At 44.6% G+C, this 19,241-nt stretch overlaps 1 protein-coding gene across 23 annotated transcripts in view; it reads right to left on the reverse strand.

The window, feature by feature from the left end:
• Positions 1–19,241, reverse strand: part of LOC142418917 (uncharacterized) — a 95,616-nt gene that overhangs the window by 6,313 nt on the left and 70,062 nt on the right. For 6 of the 23 annotated variants that reach the window (XR_012778440.1, XR_012778438.1, XR_012778444.1 and 3 more), the window contains one exon: positions 7,889–7,966. The exons of 2 other annotated variants lie outside the window; for them this stretch is intronic. Coding sequence is in view for 8 of the 21 variants with exons in the window: in XM_075521397.1 (XP_075377512.1) it covers positions 7,889–7,966 (78 nt within the window). In the remaining 13 variants the exon portion in view is untranslated. Of the gene's footprint in view, positions 1–1,466; positions 2,347–2,716; positions 3,186–3,825; positions 5,120–5,150; positions 7,178–7,888; positions 7,967–10,373; positions 10,556–15,954; positions 16,068–16,944; positions 16,991–18,685; positions 18,830–19,241 lie in introns of those variants that run through there. 15 more of the 23 variants (XM_075521398.1, XM_075521400.1, XM_075521399.1 and 12 more) reach the window with 10 other exon arrangements.

Here is a 19,241-nt window from a genome sequence, read left to right on the forward strand (position 1 = left end):
TTTTCGTAGTTTCCAACCATTGGTACATGCAACCATTTTATTCTGCAGTTTATTTTTCACCTAACCACCCGTAAGGGCCAACCCGTCTCCTGGCTTTTTCACTTTTTTTTTTTTTTTCCTCCTCTTTTTGTGTGTGTGTGTATGTGTGTGTGTGTGTGTCCATAGAGCACATTTCTAAGATTAATCGTTCGGTTTTAAACTTGGAAGCATGAGGCATGCTGGGATTTCAGCTGAGGTCAAGCACCAATGTACCGAGCTGTTACTGTTACGCTCTCAGGGTACTCTGTGTTGCTCTCAAGAAGGGGGGGGAAGAGAGAGAGATGCTATATGCAGTGGCCTGCAGCAAGGCAAACCTCTCTCTCAATAGGAAAACACAGGCACGTATATTAATATACCTACATATGTAAATATATATACATATCTAGGGTTCTATTTACCTACATACATATTCATACACACGTATCGTCCATATGTGTATCTATACACACACCTCAATAGCTATATTTACATGCATCCATATCGTGTATATCTTATCTACACACGCATATATAATAATCGCTATACGTGTACACACATACACCCCCATATCTGTATCAGCTGTAAAATTATCTCTGGAATATACACACAGAAAAAAAAAATCCCTCTGTCGTACAAACGCTAGTTTTCATTTGAGATGGGATTTTTACAGTCAATGGCCATAACCACCGCCCTACTATTAGCCGATCAACCCTAAGGAGGAGAGAGACACTTTTTTTTCCCTTAAAAGGTCTACTAAACACTATTGTATGTGTGTGTATACGTCTATATATACACACACGCGCGCACACACATATACAGATATATAGGATATATTTATAAAATAAAATAAAGATGTCAAAGCACAACTCACAGCTCCCAAGAGCCTAACCCGTGGATTTAAAAGCTAAACATCACAAGTTAGGGTCTCAGGGATTGAGAGGGGCGCAACAAACTACTTCTTGCAAAAAACGGGGATCAAAAATAAAAGATAAAAAGGAGAAAGAGGAAAAGAATAGCAGGCAAGTTCAATTCATGGCTCAAGATTACAAAACAGGACACACAGGTGGAAGGAAAGAGCTTCTCTAAGGACCCTCTGTTGAGAGAATACATTCCATTTTTAATCGTTTATACAAAAATGACAAGGCGCGGCAGGTTCCTTACAGCTTCCCACAAGGTCGCTTGCGACAAACACATGAAAAGTCTCCGCATTTAAATAACGAAGAGGAAGAAAGACAGGGAAGTTTGGGGCAGTGACGGAATTATTTTCATTGTTTCAACGAAAAGGAATGCAGAAATAAGAGCAGGAATATGCAGGCTCTCCCTCCAGCCGCCTGGCACAAAGCATGCAGCAGCATAAAGGCGCTGCCTCCCCGCCCCCTCCGCCAGCCCCGCGGCCGGCAGGGATGGAGAAAAACCCCGAGTTGCGAGAAAATCAGGTAGAAACTCACCATTTGGAAGCGGGGGAGGCTCCGATCTTCAGCGCCAAGAGCAGGGGGGAAAAGCCCGGCGGTGGGGAGGCGGGGGGGGGGCGGGCGGGACCCCCGGGCGGGCTCGGCTGGGGCAGGGGCTGGGGCAGGGGCTGGGGCAGGGGCAGTGCCCGGACCAGGCTGGGTGCCCGGCGGGTTTTGACACCCGAGCGAGCGCGGGCGAGCGAGCGAGTGCGAGCGTGCGGTGTGCGCAAGCCGGGGGAGGGAGGCGAGGGTGGGTGTGTGCAGCTGGGCAAGCCGCTTGCATTTTTAAAACATCTTTTTTTTTTTTTTTTTTTTTTTTAAAGGGAATATATCAAGGAAAAGAAAAGGGGGAAAAGGAAAAGGAACCAAATTCCTCCGCAGCTCCTCGCCTGCCGCCCTCCTCCCTCCGCGCTCCCACCAACGCTGCTGCTGCTGCTGCTGTTATTATTATTATTATTATTATTATTATTATTATTAAAGAGACGGGGCCGGGGGTCTGCATGCGGCCCGCTCCCAGCTCCTGCATCAGCCGGGGGCGGCTGGAGCCAGGGCCAGCCTGATGCCAGAGCGAGCCCCAGACTGTCAGCGGGAGGGAGGGCGCGGGCAGCGCCGCGCAGCCCCGGCCACCCTCCCCTGCCAGCCGCGGGCCGGGCTTTCAAAGGAAAACCTGGAGAAAAACCCGCTTCCCCGGGAGAGGAGGGTCCCCGAGCACCGTGCACACACACGCACACGTACACACACACACACACACAAAAGGGACTCCATCCTGCACCGACTCCGCTGCGAGCACCTTGTGCAACCCCAGCCAATGGAAATTTACGCCGGCCATAACCGAGAGCAGGATTTCGTCCCCAGCTTGCCACCTCCTTCTCCGCTCTTCTCCCCTTCCCTCCCTCCCTCCCTTTCCTTCCTCTTTCTCCCCCCACCCCCAAATAAATAATATGGATCTGCACCCTCCACCCATCTCTGGAACCGCTTGAGGCCCAGCGGCATAAGCGGGGAGAAGCCGAAACGTACCGCAGGGCCCGAGTTTAAAAATGCAAAATATCCGCCGCTCCTCGCCCGGCGCTGCCGCAAGCAGGTCCCCCCCGGCCCCGGCCCCGGCCCCGGCCCCGGCCCCGGCCCCGGCCCCGCACGCCGGGCCAGCCCGGCTCCGCGCCCCGGCGCTCCCCGCCACCGCACGGCCGGGGGCAGCGGTAACAGGCACCATTACGGAATCATCATCAGTCACTCCGTCCTTTTCTCACCTCAGGAGTCTGAGCCCATTCACCAAAGTCCTTCCTCGTCCAGGATCTCAAATCTTTTTTTTTTTTCCTCCTTCTGGATCAGCCAGTCCCGACATCATTAAACTATAGTCCTCCTCTTCCTCCTCCTTCCTTCTCCCCCTCTCTGTCTCCCCCTCTCTTTTTTTTTTTATTTCAAAAAGGGGGAGTGGGGGGGTAGCTGGGGGGGGAGTAGACATAGCTGCATGAAGTGGCTGCCTTTTAGAAAGCACATTTAATCTTTACTGGCTCCCCTAGGCTTCGATGAAGTAGAAGGGAAAGGAGAGGAGCGGGGGAAAGAAAAAATACAGGCAAGGGAGGCTGTTGAGGGACAGCAAGCATCAGGCTCAAATCAACGACCAGATGAAAATGTACTAGACCACACTGCCCCCTCTCTTCCTCTCGCTCTGTCTCCGTCTCTCTCACACACTCTCACTCCTGGAAAGCTTCAGTGTCTGGTTACAGACTCTTTTGGATCCTTCCCCCCCTCCCCACCCTCGCCCTTTGCCAACTATCCTAGAGATTCCTTGCATGCCTACTTAAATCTTTAACAGAATAAGGACTCGGCTCCCCCCGCCGCCGCCGCCAGCCTCGCACACACACACCAGCCCCAGCCCCAGCCCCAGCCCCAGCCACCCCTCCCCGACCAGCTCTTCAACTCCCGGGAGAAGCCCGTCGCCGCGGCCGCCGGCGCATCCCCGGCGCGGCTGCCCCGGCCCCGGCCCCGGCCCCGGCCCCGGCCCCGGCGGGCAGCCCCGGGACCCTCCCGGGCAGCCGGGCACCCGCTCCCGCCCCACGCCGCCTTCCCAAGGGGGTGCAGGGGGCCGAGGGGGAAGGCGGGGGGAAGTGGTGGGACTGCAGCCCTTCGCCTCGCATCCCTCTGGCTGGATCTGGATTTTAAAACAATAAAATCCACCGCTGCTATCTCGGTTTCCCCCCGCTCCCCCCCTCCGCCACGCTGCAGCCCGCAGCCGCCCGTGGAAATCGCACGCCCCGCGTCTGCATTGAGGCAGGCAGACTGCCTGGCTCATGCCCGTGATGACTTTAGAGCTGACAATCTCCTCTCCTCGACCCCCCCCCCCCGCCCCCCCGCTCAATGGCAGCACTGCTGCCTCTCACACCAGACTATATTTGCAATATGTGCTAATTTACCAGCTATATGCCCTTGGATTTTAAAATGAACTCATCAGTCAATGTTTCTAGTACCGATGCTCCCTCGCTCTCCCTCACACACACCCTCCGCTGCAGACATGTTACTCATTCTCCAAGCATTTCCTCTCCGAATGTCCGTCAGACGCATATACACTTCATTGATCAAACCAAATCCCTTGATAACAATAAATAATAATACAGACAGTTAACATCAGCGGGGAGCGGAGCGGGGGGGCAGGGGGGGAGACAAAGATGACGACTAAATCTGCATTGTGCTTTATGAGGCTGGTCCCCGCATTTTCCAGAGATGCGCTACACAATGCGGAGCGCAGGTATGCCCCCGACGACACGACGGAGCACACACCTAGCCATGTGGGGCCTTACCCGACACCCCGCGTTTGCCCCAGCAATGGGGCTGGGGCTGTTAATGCCCAATACCTGACTCTGCCCAGGCTTCAAAAGCTGCTTGTGGGAACAGAAGTTGCTACTCGCTATAAAGGAGAGGAAGCACCTAATGCAAAATACAGAAACAGGGAAAGAAGGCAGTGTCTTTGTTACGCGGGGCACTGCACAGGTGCTTAGGACTTAAAGGTATCTGGGTACCCAAAGGTCCCGATGGGCGATAGTGGGATTTTTAGAAGCACCTTCTCAGCTCCCACTGAAATCTGTTTCCTTTGTATTGAAGGCAGAGAGCACCCATGCAAGAAACCAGGTTAGGAAGACGGTCTACTAGATATCCCTCTGTTACACACGCCGGGTATTTCAGGGGCTTTGGCTTTAGGGCTTCTGTGGCTTTATTTCCTAGTTTTCTGGGGCTAAAATGGGGGAGGCAGGAGAAGCTGCCTCTTGGGATTTTGGCTAGTTAGACATCTTGTGTGGGTCTGGCAAAGGGAAAGTGACTGCAGTGTAAGTGTTCGGGAAGTTGGGGAGGGTGGGGCTATCTAGAAATCTTTGACTCACTGGGGTAACTCCCTGAACACAGGAATTAAATTATTGCTCAAAGCAAGCTACATTTTATGAGCAGCAGCCTCAGAATGAAATTCTGCATGCATACAGAGTTTGAAACAACTCAAATAAGCATATGGAAATAAGTATACAATACATAATTAAATTATTGGGTGCAACGCAGAAGTCCCTGGGTGATAGAAGAGGTGGGATTATGCAGTGAAGTCAGTCCGGGAATCCATGGATACAAATTTTCTTATTTATACCGACATAATCCTGATTGACATCAGCCTAGATAGGGGAAGAATCAAACCCTGTGTAGTGAAGGATCTAATCTTTGGGAAAAGTAGACTGGATTAGAGAGACTGTATCTGCCAACCATCCTTTCGCTCCCCTTACAGATTCCCTCACCATCACAGCAGTGTGCAAGATTTTGCCATCACACGGAACAATTTACATCCATTGTCTTTTTCGCATTCCGTTATCTTCCTTCCAAAAAACTGTTTGATTTTTTTTTTAAAGTTTTGCTGCAAACACATAATTTCTTTATACAATTTAACCAAGTCTTTGGAGGATACTTATTTCAAGCAGTTAACACCTGACCCCAATTTTTGTGGGTAATTAGTGAGCTAGATAACCACACAAAGTGGGTAATTATTTAGTACCCAAGGGTACTGTACAAGAGGGTAGAGGCTGGCAATGTTAACAAAAGCACATCTCTAATTATTGTATCTATACTGGTGATGTTTTAAGAATAGTTACTCCATCTAATGATCCATGATAAATCAGTAAACTATTCTGCTTCCCTTAGCATATATGCGTGGTCTAACCAAGGACAGCGTGTGAGGGCAAAGCAAATTGAAGCCTCAACTCTGGGATACGCACAGGCCCCAAGAGAAGCGAGAGGCGTCCACCTAGAGAAGGTAGTACGAGTGGCAGCGTCTGCTCTAGAACAGCGGCGGCAGAGCCTAATAGCCATCACTAATAGCTAACAGGTTGGTTGAGACTACTTAAAAAGCCAGGTAGGAAGAAGCCTGTGGAGCGTGCCTCAGGGTCTACCTCTTGCTTAGGTAATGTGGCCGGGCTGATGGATCTTTGTATACAACAATAACCCTAATTATGTTTTGACCGAGTTCAGTCTTGCTTATTGAAAATTGCTTTGAAAGCTGTACAAATGAGGCGTTTTGTGTTTGTGGCAGGTCAGGGCCAAAATGCAAGAGAGTAGCACTGAGGGGAAAAAAAATAATCATATTTGATGAATTTCAATTATCTGCCATCTCCAGTATTTACGTTGCAAAATCTACATTTCTCCCATGGAAAATATTGCATCCTCAGTAGATTTTTTTCACAAATTTAAGCAGAAGGAAGAGATGGGAACTATTTTGAACTAGAAACTAAATAAGAAAGATTCAACTACCAAAAAAATGTTTTTGATTATCAGAACCATGTGAAAAGAAGTGTTATGCTGGAAACAGATGCATAATCTTAAACACAGCGGTCACTATCCGCTGACCACTATTTGCAGCATTACACACACACTTAAGGACATCTTCAACCAAGACATTACGCTCAACGGAAAAGCACTTTCCTTTTTTAATTGCTTTTATGAATCATCACTAGCGTCCGGACACTTCATTTACTAGAGTCCGGTAACCTTGTTTTTCAAAGACTCAAATTCCAAAACCTAAGGGCCTCCAGGCTGGCACAAAAAAAGAGAGGCATCATTCTCTTTTGATCATAGTCATGTATTTAACTTAGCTTGCTGCTCTGGGATCATTCAAGTCCGGCACTACAGAAGAAAACACAAATGGCAGCATCACCTGGCACTGTGACCACCAGGAATTTGAAATTTAAACAGAGAAAGTTTGAGGGGTTTCCACAACTCCTCACATTTCTTTTTTGTTCTGGTTTGGGGTTTGTTGGGGTTTTTTGTGGGTTGTTGGGGGGGGGGGGGGGGGGTTGAGTGAAATAAGTGCAACTGAGAGAGGCCTGCAAATTGTTCTCATATTTAAAAAGGGGCCAAGTCTCTGCAGTCCATTTAGTCCTGAGTGTGCCTGTTCATATTACGAATGTGAACAGTTAAGAGGGATAAAACCACCAAACGCCAGAATTGGGGACTAGTTCAGAGCAGCTGTGAGGTAGACACTTATCCACTCTGAACTGCACCAGAAGACTGAAGCTTCTTTCATGTGCTACATGCCATTTAACAATCCAGCAACTTAGTTTGGCTGCTACCATGACGAGATGGGTATAAATAAATTGGTATCCCCTTCACTAATCCTCTTAGGGACCTGGTTTGCAGGAAAAGTTCTTGCAGAAATGGAGTGAGAGGAAGTTTGCAGAGAGAAGCTGGAAAACAGAAAGAAAATTAATTTAATCATGGACACAGGTTCAAAGGAAGAGGAGACCTTGGTAGGTGCACAGTTATAGCAGAAAGCAGAGTAAAGACAAACTACTATTTTTTCTGAGACCATTTAGAATTAGTGATTCAAAGGAGAAGACACATAAGAGAAGGGATGCTCAGCCATAGAGGGTGCTTTAGGAACTTGAGCATTAACTATAAAACTGTAAGGCCTTTTTGAGACAAGTCAGTAACTTCACCCTAGACAAAACTATACAGAGATTATTTAGGAAATATCTTTAAAATAACAGTTCTATCTCAGCTATATGGACAGCATATACGATCATTAGAGCTATATGATCCCAGCATATATGAGAATAGTTTACAAATCAATAAAATGTCCTCAGTGGAGAAAAAAAATATTTACTAATAGAAACAAAGAATTCTAATGATGTGAGGAAAGGTACAAATTCCTTTTTGGGATTGGATGTGGGGCACATCCATGGAAAGCAAAGTTGGGCAAAGGTGTCGTGATTTGGGCATTACCAGAACAGCACTTTATCAAGTGAGGAGTTTGACAACCAAAAGCTACTAATTTGAACCTTACTGTTTTGTATACCATTGTCCAATTCCACATCAAGTCAGTGATAAAAAAAAAAACATTTCTCCTCTTCCTGCCTTGCTTCCCCATAACATAGAACCATCATGACAAAGCTTACCATGTCCTTGGAGTGTTTTGAAGTCCTTGGAAGAAAGCTGCTACATCCAGATTACTTTTGTTATCCTCATTTGACACCCTGTTAGTCAACAGAGAGGACAGAGTGTGGCTGAAGATCACGTAAATTCCCTTTCATCACCAACAATTCCTTTTAACCCGACTCACCCCCCGACTTTCACCTCCAAACCCAAGAAGGCACATGTTAGCAAACCACCTCACCCAAGCACTACCCTGACAGCAACGCAGCTTAAAAAGGGGTGGTTGTATTTTCTCTCCATCCCCCAATTCCGCTAACAGGTTTCTCAAAGATCTTTGAGCTCCGACTATATCAATCCCTGGATAATGGAGAACAATTAGAATAATAAGGTGAGAAAGCCACAAAACAATTCTACCCCAAGGTGAGTAAAGCAAGCGAAAAGCAAAGCGAGGCAGTGCTGTTCCCCTCCTGGTGGCCAGGGCCTGCTGAAAAGCCCTGGAATTCTGCACCATTCCGTGCCCTCAGTGAAAACCAAGTTTAGGGAAACGGGAAGAGTTCAACAGCAGGTCAGTGGTTGTAACAGAGGGATTTGAAAAGAAAGGTTACAGAGATGAATTCACCCGATATCAGAGAAAGAGTAGGAGAAGTGGGAACGCAGTACCTAGAGTTATGTGCGTTTTGTCTACGGGGAGTTAACAATCTGCCCTTATCCGTGAGTTCTCCTATACATACCGGATTTAACCGAACTCTGAAACTCAAGGTGAAACTCGAATTTATGTGGATGAAGTCACGCAAAAAAGTATTACATCTACTCTTGCATGATTTGCCATTTCCATAGCACATAAAGCACCTGAAAACCCTCATATTTCACATGGTTTCAGGTCCACCAAAATTTTAAAATAAGACTCGATTCACTTAAAACATGACAAAAGCTCCAAGAACCTCACTAAAATTTCAGATAAATCTAACCTGTTTTGAGCTGGTGACATAATTTCTTAGGATCTGAGGCTTCATACTGAAAGTCTAATACATTTGGAAATATGTCAGTTACTAAGCGATGGAGCTATATTAATAAGTTAACCTACAGGTTGCTACAAAAACTTTCTGTCTGGTCAACATTTAATGCTTTTTTAAAATTTATTTGAAATTTCAATAGAATCATTGCGTGAAAAAGATGGTGCCCCTCAATCAACTCTTTCTTTTTTTTTTCCTGAAAAAGCCAGTAAAAATAATCCATGTTGAGGCTGTTCAGTTAGAATCTTAAACTGCTGAACCTAGATTCAACTTCAGAAACACGCATAAAAGTTTAGGGACATTTTGGGAATCTGACCTGGCAGGAAAAGTAGAAAATTAAATTAAAATTAGAAATCCCCGAGACTAAGAGCAGAGCTAGAATGAATTACATTTCAATAGGCAAGGAGTGCTAGGGTCACTCTGTAAACGAGCGACTGTAATTCAGCGACTGGAGGGCAGAGCCTGCTGCCTGCAGTCCACAGCGGTATTCCCATCTCCTCCAGGAATTCACTGAGGACCCTCAGTCCCGCAATCTATTTCCAATTCTCCCCTACATAAAAACAACACAAACAGGTAACATAACTATTGCACATAAGAAAGAAGTTGTGACTCTGAGCCTTAACTAATGTTTGTAAAGAGCCCTGAGAGATTATGGGGACCTGAAGAACCTCAAAGCACAGTCATCCTTAAATATCCCCCAGACCTTCTGTCCGACTCTTAGCCCTTTTCACCAGCACTGACTTTCTTTTTAAAGAGAGGGTGGAATTATTGAAAAGATAAGACAAGCAAAGAAATGTTTTTCAGGTTTTCTAGTACTCCAGCTACAGCCTGCAGTTGACACAATTTGAAAAAAAAAAAAAAAAAAATTAAACACCACGAGGGCGTATTTCTCTCCAGAAAAAAATACTTGTCTCGGCCACTGCTTAAGAATTAAACCAAAAGGTAGGACACCAAAATACTTTCTACAGCTGGTTGGTGGGCCCAAGCCACCGATCCCTGCACAGGGACGGGGCAGAAGCTGGCACAGGACCAGCCGGAGGAATCCCAAATCAGTGGTGATGACAGTGGCGAGAATTCAAAAGACCTGTTCCTATTCCCAGTCCTGTCGCCTGACGTGCTAAGTGGCTTGGGCAAGTCTCTCCATCTCTTTGTGTTTCCTCTTCTGCCTGCCTTATCTATTTAGACTGCAAGCTCCTGGGGACAGGGAGTCTCTTCTCACAGGGTATCTACGTGATGCCAAGCCATTTAGATATTGCTGTCAAAGAAATAACAGGCTCGGGCACTTTAACACAGGGGAAAGTCTGAACGCAAGTCTGGTCGCCCTTACCTCTTGTGAAACCAGACACAGAGGTCTTAATACACAGTAACTTGTTTTCAGTTGCTTCACTGGTGTTGGGAGCGTATTAAAAATTAGAAAGCCACATATCAAGAGGCATGTGACAGCCAGAATGAACGTCAGAACGCGAGGAAGACGCGGCAACCTCTGAGGACTTACGTTTGGCCCATCAGACACCGCTCAGTCTCTGCGTGCCAGAAATAGCAGCGGGACGCAAGCGCAGCAGCCCGTCTCCCCACTCCTGGTGCCAGTCCGTACTTCTGCATCGCTTCTGCATCGCTAGAGCCTGTTGCAGTGCAGGCTCTAGTACACTCTAAACTTAAATTTAGTTGGTTTTTATACTGCAAAAAGACAGTGTAACATTTTTATGAGATACAAAATGAAGAAACCAAACAGAGCAATCTGAATATCAGACTACTTATTACGATAATAAATGACAGTCTTTAATTAGTATTTTTAAAGTGTACTAATAACATTTTCAAGTTGATTTTGTTTGTATAAAAGTCGTATTAGATTATAAATATTGTCAATTTTAACCCTGTACAGCTAATGAATGTATATGTCAGCATGGAGGTAGTGCATATGAAACACTTCTTCATAGAGATACACAGTATGCTCACTTGCAATTCCGATATGACATGCAACGTGACTGTCTCTGAACAATTCACGTATGATCAGTTCTGCTGTCTTTACAATACTCCTTATGAGGAACAAGGACCTCTATTTTATAGACAGTGAGTAAAACCAAAGAAAAATAAGTGACTCATCCAAGATCCCATAGGGAGTCTGTAGCAGAATTTCAGGGTCTGCACCAACGGCTTAATAAAAAAAAAATAAATTGTTCCACTATAACGGTAGAGGCTGGTGCACAGTCTTCGCCCCATTAACAATAAAACAAGACAGGCCCCATGAGCTGAATATGAACAAGAATCCCTCGCAGTGGAGACAATTTTAAAATTACAAAGCTAATTCACCTGATGTCTAAGAGAAATCTGAACTCATGTTTCCCAGGAACAACTCCTGCCAGTCACGACAGTAAACGGCTATTCCCTGGGTGCCCGTGACCGCAGAGAACCGCGATTCTGACCCTGGTGCACAGAGAAATCCCTCCCAAACCAACCTATACCTGGGATGATTCAGTAGCAGCACTTAATTCTTACGATGTGACCCACACAGGTGGCCTCACGCTTCATGCTAGAACAGGCTGTTCACATGGAACCAACTGCAGCAGCAGGGCCCGACTCATTATTCGATCACTCTCCTGCTTAACTGCCATGTTTAATTACTTGCATGGTAACAACAAAAAGTCAATCTAGCAATGGAAATCCATTCTGTGAACAATTTCTGCCTTTTTTCTTAGACGCAAACTATTGCTACATAAGCCACTCCTGATTAATGTGGGGCCCTCACGGGAAAGCCACTGCCTGTCTACTGATTTCATTTCCTACGTCTTCTCTTCAACTGACAATTCAAGTCCCTAAAAAGTAAGGGCAAAAGATCCCTTATTTTATCGTTACAAGATGACAGTGTTTTTTCCCTTGCTATTTTCTTTCAGGAAGATATATTAGCACTACATTTGCTCCTCCATGCGGTGGGATTTCTTAAATAAAAACGTATGTTATGTATGTATGGACTTGGAACCAGAGCTGCATTAGCCTATTAACTATCCCCATTTGCTTCAGACTTGGCCAGCCACCTAGAAAACCTGCCAAGACCTTTCTGGCAGCCTTTTCCCAACAGTTCCAGGAAAACATGGAATATTCAAAGAATTTTAGGGCCTCCCGGCTTCGTTTGTCACCACTCTCCTTGCCCACTTAAAACTAAATCACAGGCAAATTGCTCTAATGCCCTATTAAAGATTTTAAAATGTCCTTCTCCACAGCAGGGTATCTGAGGACAAATCTGCGTTAATATATAATGCAAAGCCTGCGTTAATATGTAATGCAATGTGGCGTGAGGCACAAGGGCTTCGCAACGAGTAAGGGAGCTGCTTTACAAACTTTGAACTTCCAAGTGAATTCTGTCCTGCTTGGAGTTTTTAAAGCTCCCTCAGATACCCAGGCAAAGGAGAGATTCATTTTGTCCTCATTGTTACTCTAGCAAATTACCGGTGAGGCTTCAGGCCTGTGTCATACAAGAAGCAAACAAAAATGTGAACAGTTACATCAGAATTCACCGTCCCTGTGGGTCTCAAGGCACTGCTTGAGCAATGCTGTTAAAGATATGCTCGAGTCCCATTGCCTAGAGCTTGGCTGTAAGCTACCTTACAGGCTTCAAGATGACCAAATGACATGATTCTATAACCGAGATCCAGAGTAGGATTCACGGAAATGGCAACTGGAAGCATTTTCTTTGCGACTTAAACTAGGATCTAACTCCTTTTAAAGCCATGGCAGGAAAAAGAGAAGAATCCTGCTGTCATTTGCATGAACTAAGTTATTACAAACCAAGAGCAAAAACTGGCCCATCGCACTTGCACAGCTTCCCCTGGCTTTAAAATGCAAGAGAAGCATGCTTTAAATAATTTGAAGAGGCTTTTTTATTACACAGAAAAAGCCTCCCTGTGATTTCAGATGTCAAGTAGTCTTTCTTAATTCCTAGCGCTAATTTATGGATTAAACATTTAACCCTCGACTTCAATATGGATTGAGAGTCCCCTGTTACTGAGAGCTGACAGAACTGCCCCACTGAGCACCCCACATCCCAGCACTCCTGGCTCCACTGGACCACTCCTAGGTGCCGCTCAGAACCTCTGGACTCAGTTTTGGCGCAGGACTGACTCACTGCGCACAGACTGTTGGGCTTTCACCTTGCATCCTATTAGTCTAAAAAGTTATCGCACACTTCTCTTTGCTCCAGGTAACCTTTGCTGGCTCTTCAACTCATTAGGCACTGTTGGTTTGCAATTTGCTACTTCACAGGCACGTGACAAACTTATATACAAATATATATATATAAAAAAAATGTTAGAGAGCACTAAGACAGAATGTCTTACGAGATCCCCACCTCTTCTAAACCACGCAGCAGCGAGCTGGTGTGCGTACGTCCTGAGAGGCTGTACGCACCGTGTAATGAGACTGTGGATATGTATTTTGCAATTCAAAATTGCCCCTCTATTGGAATATAAGCAAAACAGAGCATCATAGGACCCCTCGCGCTAGCAATTCCACCAGCAGGGTATGGATATCCTCCTCTTATTGAAGAAGGAAGAGACTACAGTTCTTTAATTCTGATGCAAAGTCCCGAGTAGTCACTTCATGAAACGCAGCCACCAGCGTAGGGCCTGTGTGGATTTCTTACAGCACCCTGGTTACAGATTGCTGACCAGTGACTTCTGTCCTAGAACCCTACAAACAGACGTGATTCAGCAGTCTAACTACATCAGTACTAACATAGTAAGCAGCGGACACTGATTTTATTTTTTCCACTAAGACCTACACTGTTTAACTTCTCATTCAATAACTGTTCTCACATACAAATGAAGGGAAACACATGACGGAAATATCTTAGGGCCCTTATAAAATAAGTTCTCCTTTCACATTTCAAAAGCTATTCAAAAGGGCAATTTCCAAAATCAGCTCAAACCACAAGATCTGTAGCAGAGAGCAATCGTGTCTTGCCTTCTTCCCTTTCTATTTCCTTCCTGGTTTTCCTTCTCTTCCTCATTCTTTTTTTTAAAATCCTGCCCTCCAAATCTAACAACCTCGTTTATGAAAGGAAATGGAAAGCCAAGGGGAAGCTGTGGCATCTGACAGACTGCAAACACCACTATTGCAAACCACTCTCTGATGCCACAACTGCTATCCCTCGTCAGAAGAGATGAGAGGCCACTTCAAACACAAGGAAAACAAACTTTAAAAGAAACCCACATCAGCGGCATTAATCCGGGAATGAGTTTGACCTGCTGTTTACAACAATTCCTTAAATCTCACTTAAGCCGAGGAACACAAAGGGTCTGCCTACACTCTTCAGGGGACTGACTGCAGCGACCCCAAAGCTAGCACCCAATCTAGCAACCACAAATCTCCAGCCAGCACCATTTGGAAGTGCCAGCTCAGGCCCCCGGGCAGCAGGGCTGTTGCTAGCGCAGCACCAACCGGAGCTCACCACATCCCACAGCAGCCGTCGTAGCTTGAGCATATCTGTATGACACGCTCTCGCGTGGTGAAGAGCAGCTCTAGCCTCATGCTGAAAAGTGGGTGTGAAAGCAGAACCAGGTGTAACCCTCCTCACCGTTTCTGAAACTTTTATTACTTCTGGTAACACCAGGGTTCCAAGAAACACACTTAATGAGGACGGAAAAGGTCACAACATATGTTTAGATGCAGATCTGCGATCCAACTGACCTTGTACGCAGCCCTTCCAATGACACGCTGCCTGGCCTTGGATAAGTCATTCACCTTCCTCTGCTTTCATTTCTGGACAGTGGTCACACAATCCTTTCCCATTGCACATGGTAACTGTAAGGAACCGGAGGGGGACCATGCCCTTGGATAATTATTACTAACGCTGTTGTATTGCAGTTATTCAATACGCGAGCCCAAGTGAAGGCCAAACATCTATCAACCCTTCGCTGTTATTTGTCAGTGGCAAACTATGTGCTTAATCCTTTGCAGGAGACAGATATAGACTGGGTCAGAATCCAGACTTCTCTAACATACCTTCTCCAATAGTGACAAGTATTAGCGGCTTTGGACAATCCAGAGCTGTCCTTCCCACTGGTTTTCCCCTGGTCTTGAATTGCTACACTTCATCCTAAACCCTGAAACATTAAGTCTAAACTCAGTTCTAAAGCTATTACAATGAATTACCATTTTTCTACGTATGGTTATTAAAAACATAAGTATCTAATCTGTTCTAGACTTGCAAACTTCCCATTAACTTCTAAAAGCAATTAGGTTCATTTTTTTAATTAAGTACTGGTGGAAAAGAATTGCTTTTTAAAACATTTTCAATTTGTCACCATTTAATTTCACTGCATGTCTCCTTGTATTCACTTTGTGAAACTATGAGAATTTCTCACTCTACCTCCTCATTCTTTCTCTTCTTTTCATTATAACATCAATTTGTTTTTCCTTTCTACTGTGAATGGTTTCAGTATATCAATTTCAGGTATCTCCATCCTTGGGACCATTTTTGCTGGCACCTTTTTGAGCCAGTCTTCCTCTCCTCAGATTTGGTAGTACAGCTCCTATGCCATATGCCTTACTGTCTTTGGTCCCAAAAATATAGACAGTGCTCATAGGAATTTCACATCAGTATTATGCAGGGGTTTATCCACTCCACATTTATAATAGGATCAAGCCCTAAAATGTTCATGAAAGCTTCCATTCATGGCTTGAGCTTTATATCTGTACTGGATCTAGGAACAACAGGCAACAAGGTCTAGTTGCTTATCAAGAATTCAGTGAGCAGAAAACAAAAGAAAAAAAAAAATCTGTCTTTACCAACCATTTGCCTGACTGGTTATGGCTTTTTTGGACATTGACAATTGCATGTGTAAAAAATGGCCCATTCACAAAAATATTCTTACACTACAATTGTTAGACATGACATTTACACATCACTGTTAATTATAAATGACTTGATCCTGACATTTCGTTAATACATTATGAAAGCCATAATGAAACCCTATGAGCTGTGTGTCACACCTGTAACAAAGACAAGCTTAGAGAAATCACAGCCTTGTCATCAGACCTTGGCAAAGGGTGGAAGGAAAAGTGGCAGGAGGGTGACTCACGCTTGAAGCGGACTTATCCTCAATGACCCAAGAGGGGCAAGGGAGAACCCTGCACCACAACATTTGCTCCTCTGTGCCATGACGCAGTAGTTTGGCTACCTGAACGCGGGAACCTACAAGAACGTAGACGGAAAACAGATGTCAAGGACTGAATATTAGCAGTATCTACACTGCTCTTAAACAGCACCTTTAGAAGGGGTCTTGAGTGTGGTGGGCTTTTTTCTTAAAAAAGTGGTTGTCCCTGGAGAGGTGGCTGGCAGGAGCCAGGGAGCGGCTCCAGGCACCCTGCAGCCGCTGGTAAGGCCCCCACCTGCGGGCTGACAGCTTTTTCCCCATAGGTAAGTGACTCCCTCCTGCTTTTAAGAAAATAATTGCTTGGAATATTTCTAGCCAGTGGTATTTCATTTGCAATACACCTCAGACAATCTTGGATCTCCTAACTGGAGAGGAAGTTGTCTTCTACGAATTTGAGAAGGAAGCAGGGAGAGGTGGTGGGAAGGAGGAGCCACTGCATATAACACGGAATGCAGAATTTCAATCTCTTTCCATATCTGCCCCAGAAACCTGATTCTTGAACTTATTTAACCAAGAAACAGGGCCATGACATTGCACAAAGAGGCTAATTTCACCCTATTGCATGTAAAAAAATATTTGCTCAGGGAGAATACATTTTATATTTTGAATATATAAATCTAAATATATGCAAACTGGGACTGCCTGGAGCGTCAGTGGAGTCAGGGCAACTAGAAGTTTTGTCTTGTTTAAAAAAGAAAGAAAAAACAAAAGAGAAGCATTTTTTTTTCCCCAGATAAAACATTTTGGATCTTCCTCTGCCATGGGAAATTTCCAAACGTCAGATTTCCTTTCTGTTCCAGTTTAGACTGGAAGCTTTTATCGCAAGGTTAAATCCCGGTAGACCAACACCACACATATACGAGTTTGTCTCTGACTGAAGTCTGAATAGATATAGAACTTATCTCAAAAACTCACGCTGGAAACGTTGAACTTCCCCTGGTTTCATATCTAAGCCACCAAGCTATGAAAAGGGAAAAGTAAGAATGAGAAGGAAAAAGTTAGTCAAAAAGAGATGTGCGTTCAGATCTCTGCTCTGGCCTCAGACTGTCCATTTCCAATAGAAGAGTTCCAAATACTGAGCTGGTCTATACCAGCTAATGCTTTTATTTTCCAGTTACACTGTGCATTGTAATCAATACCTACATCTAATTGAAAGGACATCTTTTTCCCTTACAGGTTATACTTTTTGACTCTAAGACACACAAAAAAACTTCCTTCTTCAGTCATTTACAATTTCCAAAGGAGAGAGTAGCAGCATTTCTGAGGTCTGGGCTTTGAATCTGTGTAATGAAATTGTCTTATTTTTAACTGTCTGAGCAGCTTTCAAGCAGAAGCGTGTTAGAATTCATATTAATTTGTGCAGTACCCTATCATCATCATAATTTAGCTCACAAGGTTGCTGTGCTTGGAATTCCAGTTATGACATGAATTCTATACATTTTATACAGATTTATAAATGGCATCAATAGAACACTTAGGGCCTTATTCATTAAACAATGAGTCATTCTGGCATTCCATTCTATTTCATCCCAGTTCTTACAAAACTTTTATGTACAAATTTGACTGTACTTAATGCATCTGATTTAGCAGCACAAGTGTTGCAGCATAGTTTCAGCTGGGTGTGGAAACAGATGAAAGGCATTGTTTAAAAAAAAGAAAAAAAAAAAAAATCCCTCTAACGGTGGAAGTTTCTGAGTGTCAGCCTCCTTCCCAAAGGAACAGCATTCAGGTCCCAGGAAAGAGCCCTTGCCTCAGCTTTCTCACCGTCACAGGCTGGCCCTCTCCAAGGAGAGCTGTGAGGCAGCACAAGAGAATGGTCAGAAGACGCTTACGGGGTCGCAAGCAATCAGGTACCGATACCGTGGATAAGCAGAGTTCCTCCTTCTTCGGAACTGTTAGGCTGCCATCTTTCACAAGTATCATTCGACGGTTGGACCAGATGATCTCAGAGGTCTTTTCCAACCTTAATGATTCTATGATTTCTATGGTCATAGCCATGTGAAAACACAGAAGCAAAAGCAAATTTGCAATGGTGCACTATTGCAAGTATTTTCTTGCTGCCCAGCAAACCAGAAAAAAATATTTCTGAACACAACGCTTTAGTACTTATTCTTGACAGATAATTTCAGGGGTACACTACAAGAGGCTTAAAGGCTTCCCTCAGTATGCAGTTTACAACTGTGGCACCAGCAAACTAATGATGGTGCAGGACCACAACATGAATTTTTCAAAATAATTTCCCTAATGACCTAGCGCTTCCAGATGGACCGGTTATATTGTGTGTGTGTGTGTGTGTTTTAAATGAGAATTAAGTTGAAAATAAAAAGATCAAGCCAAAATATGACCTGTCACCTATCTTTCAGGAATGCATCTATATTACAAATAGTGGCTAGCAGTATGCCTACACGGCAAAATATAGGACCATTGTTTGCTAAATTCTAGCTTAATCTAGGCAGAGCACATAAAAATAGCAGTGAAGTCATGATGGTATGGGTTTTAGCATGCTCTAGCAACTGGAGTACAAAGTCTTCAGGGACACGCTGGTTACTAGCCAGTGGGAATCTGTTTGAACTGTTCTCATGGCTTTATTCAATCCAGTTAATCCAGGTAAACTGGCGTATGCTACAAACCGCTCTCCATTTTATAGTTTGGACACCTCAGCACATATGACTCTCTTTTACCTTCTCTTTGTCTTTTCAACCTTCTTCCTGACTGCTGGATATATGGCTGTGATTTCTGTGATTTCTGTAAAGCTTGCTGGAGCAGAATGGTCTCAGAAGTCACTGCTCCTCTATCAAATCTGATTGGGATTAGAAAATAGTCTCAGAAGTTGTCGGGAAGAAAGGCGGCACAGATACACAAATGTACGTAAGGCAAACGAGCACGCTAGCTGTCTTTTCATTGGAAACCATTCCAAGACCTCATCATTCCTCGGATGCTTGCAGTTTTCTTCATTACGTATATAAGCATCAGTGCCTATTTTTGGTCTTCATCCTTAATAAGTCACAGTAAATTTGGAATCCATTTCACTACATATTCTTGTACATTAGGACACTATCTACCAAGCAATCACCATGCCAAGAAAAGCACAATACTATCTGCACCCATTGTCCATAAGGGAGAACAGGGATGCGTGCTTAAGTAAAGCGTACCATCTCGTTTTCATTAATTCTCTCACCGTGATATTTCTAGTAGTTCACTTTATGTTACAG

This window comes from Mycteria americana, chromosome 19 (assembly GCF_035582795.1).
Source record: "Mycteria americana isolate JAX WOST 10 ecotype Jacksonville Zoo and Gardens chromosome 19, USCA_MyAme_1.0, whole genome shotgun sequence".
In the NCBI taxonomy this organism is placed as follows: Eukaryota; Metazoa; Chordata; class Aves; order Ciconiiformes; family Ciconiidae; genus Mycteria; species Mycteria americana.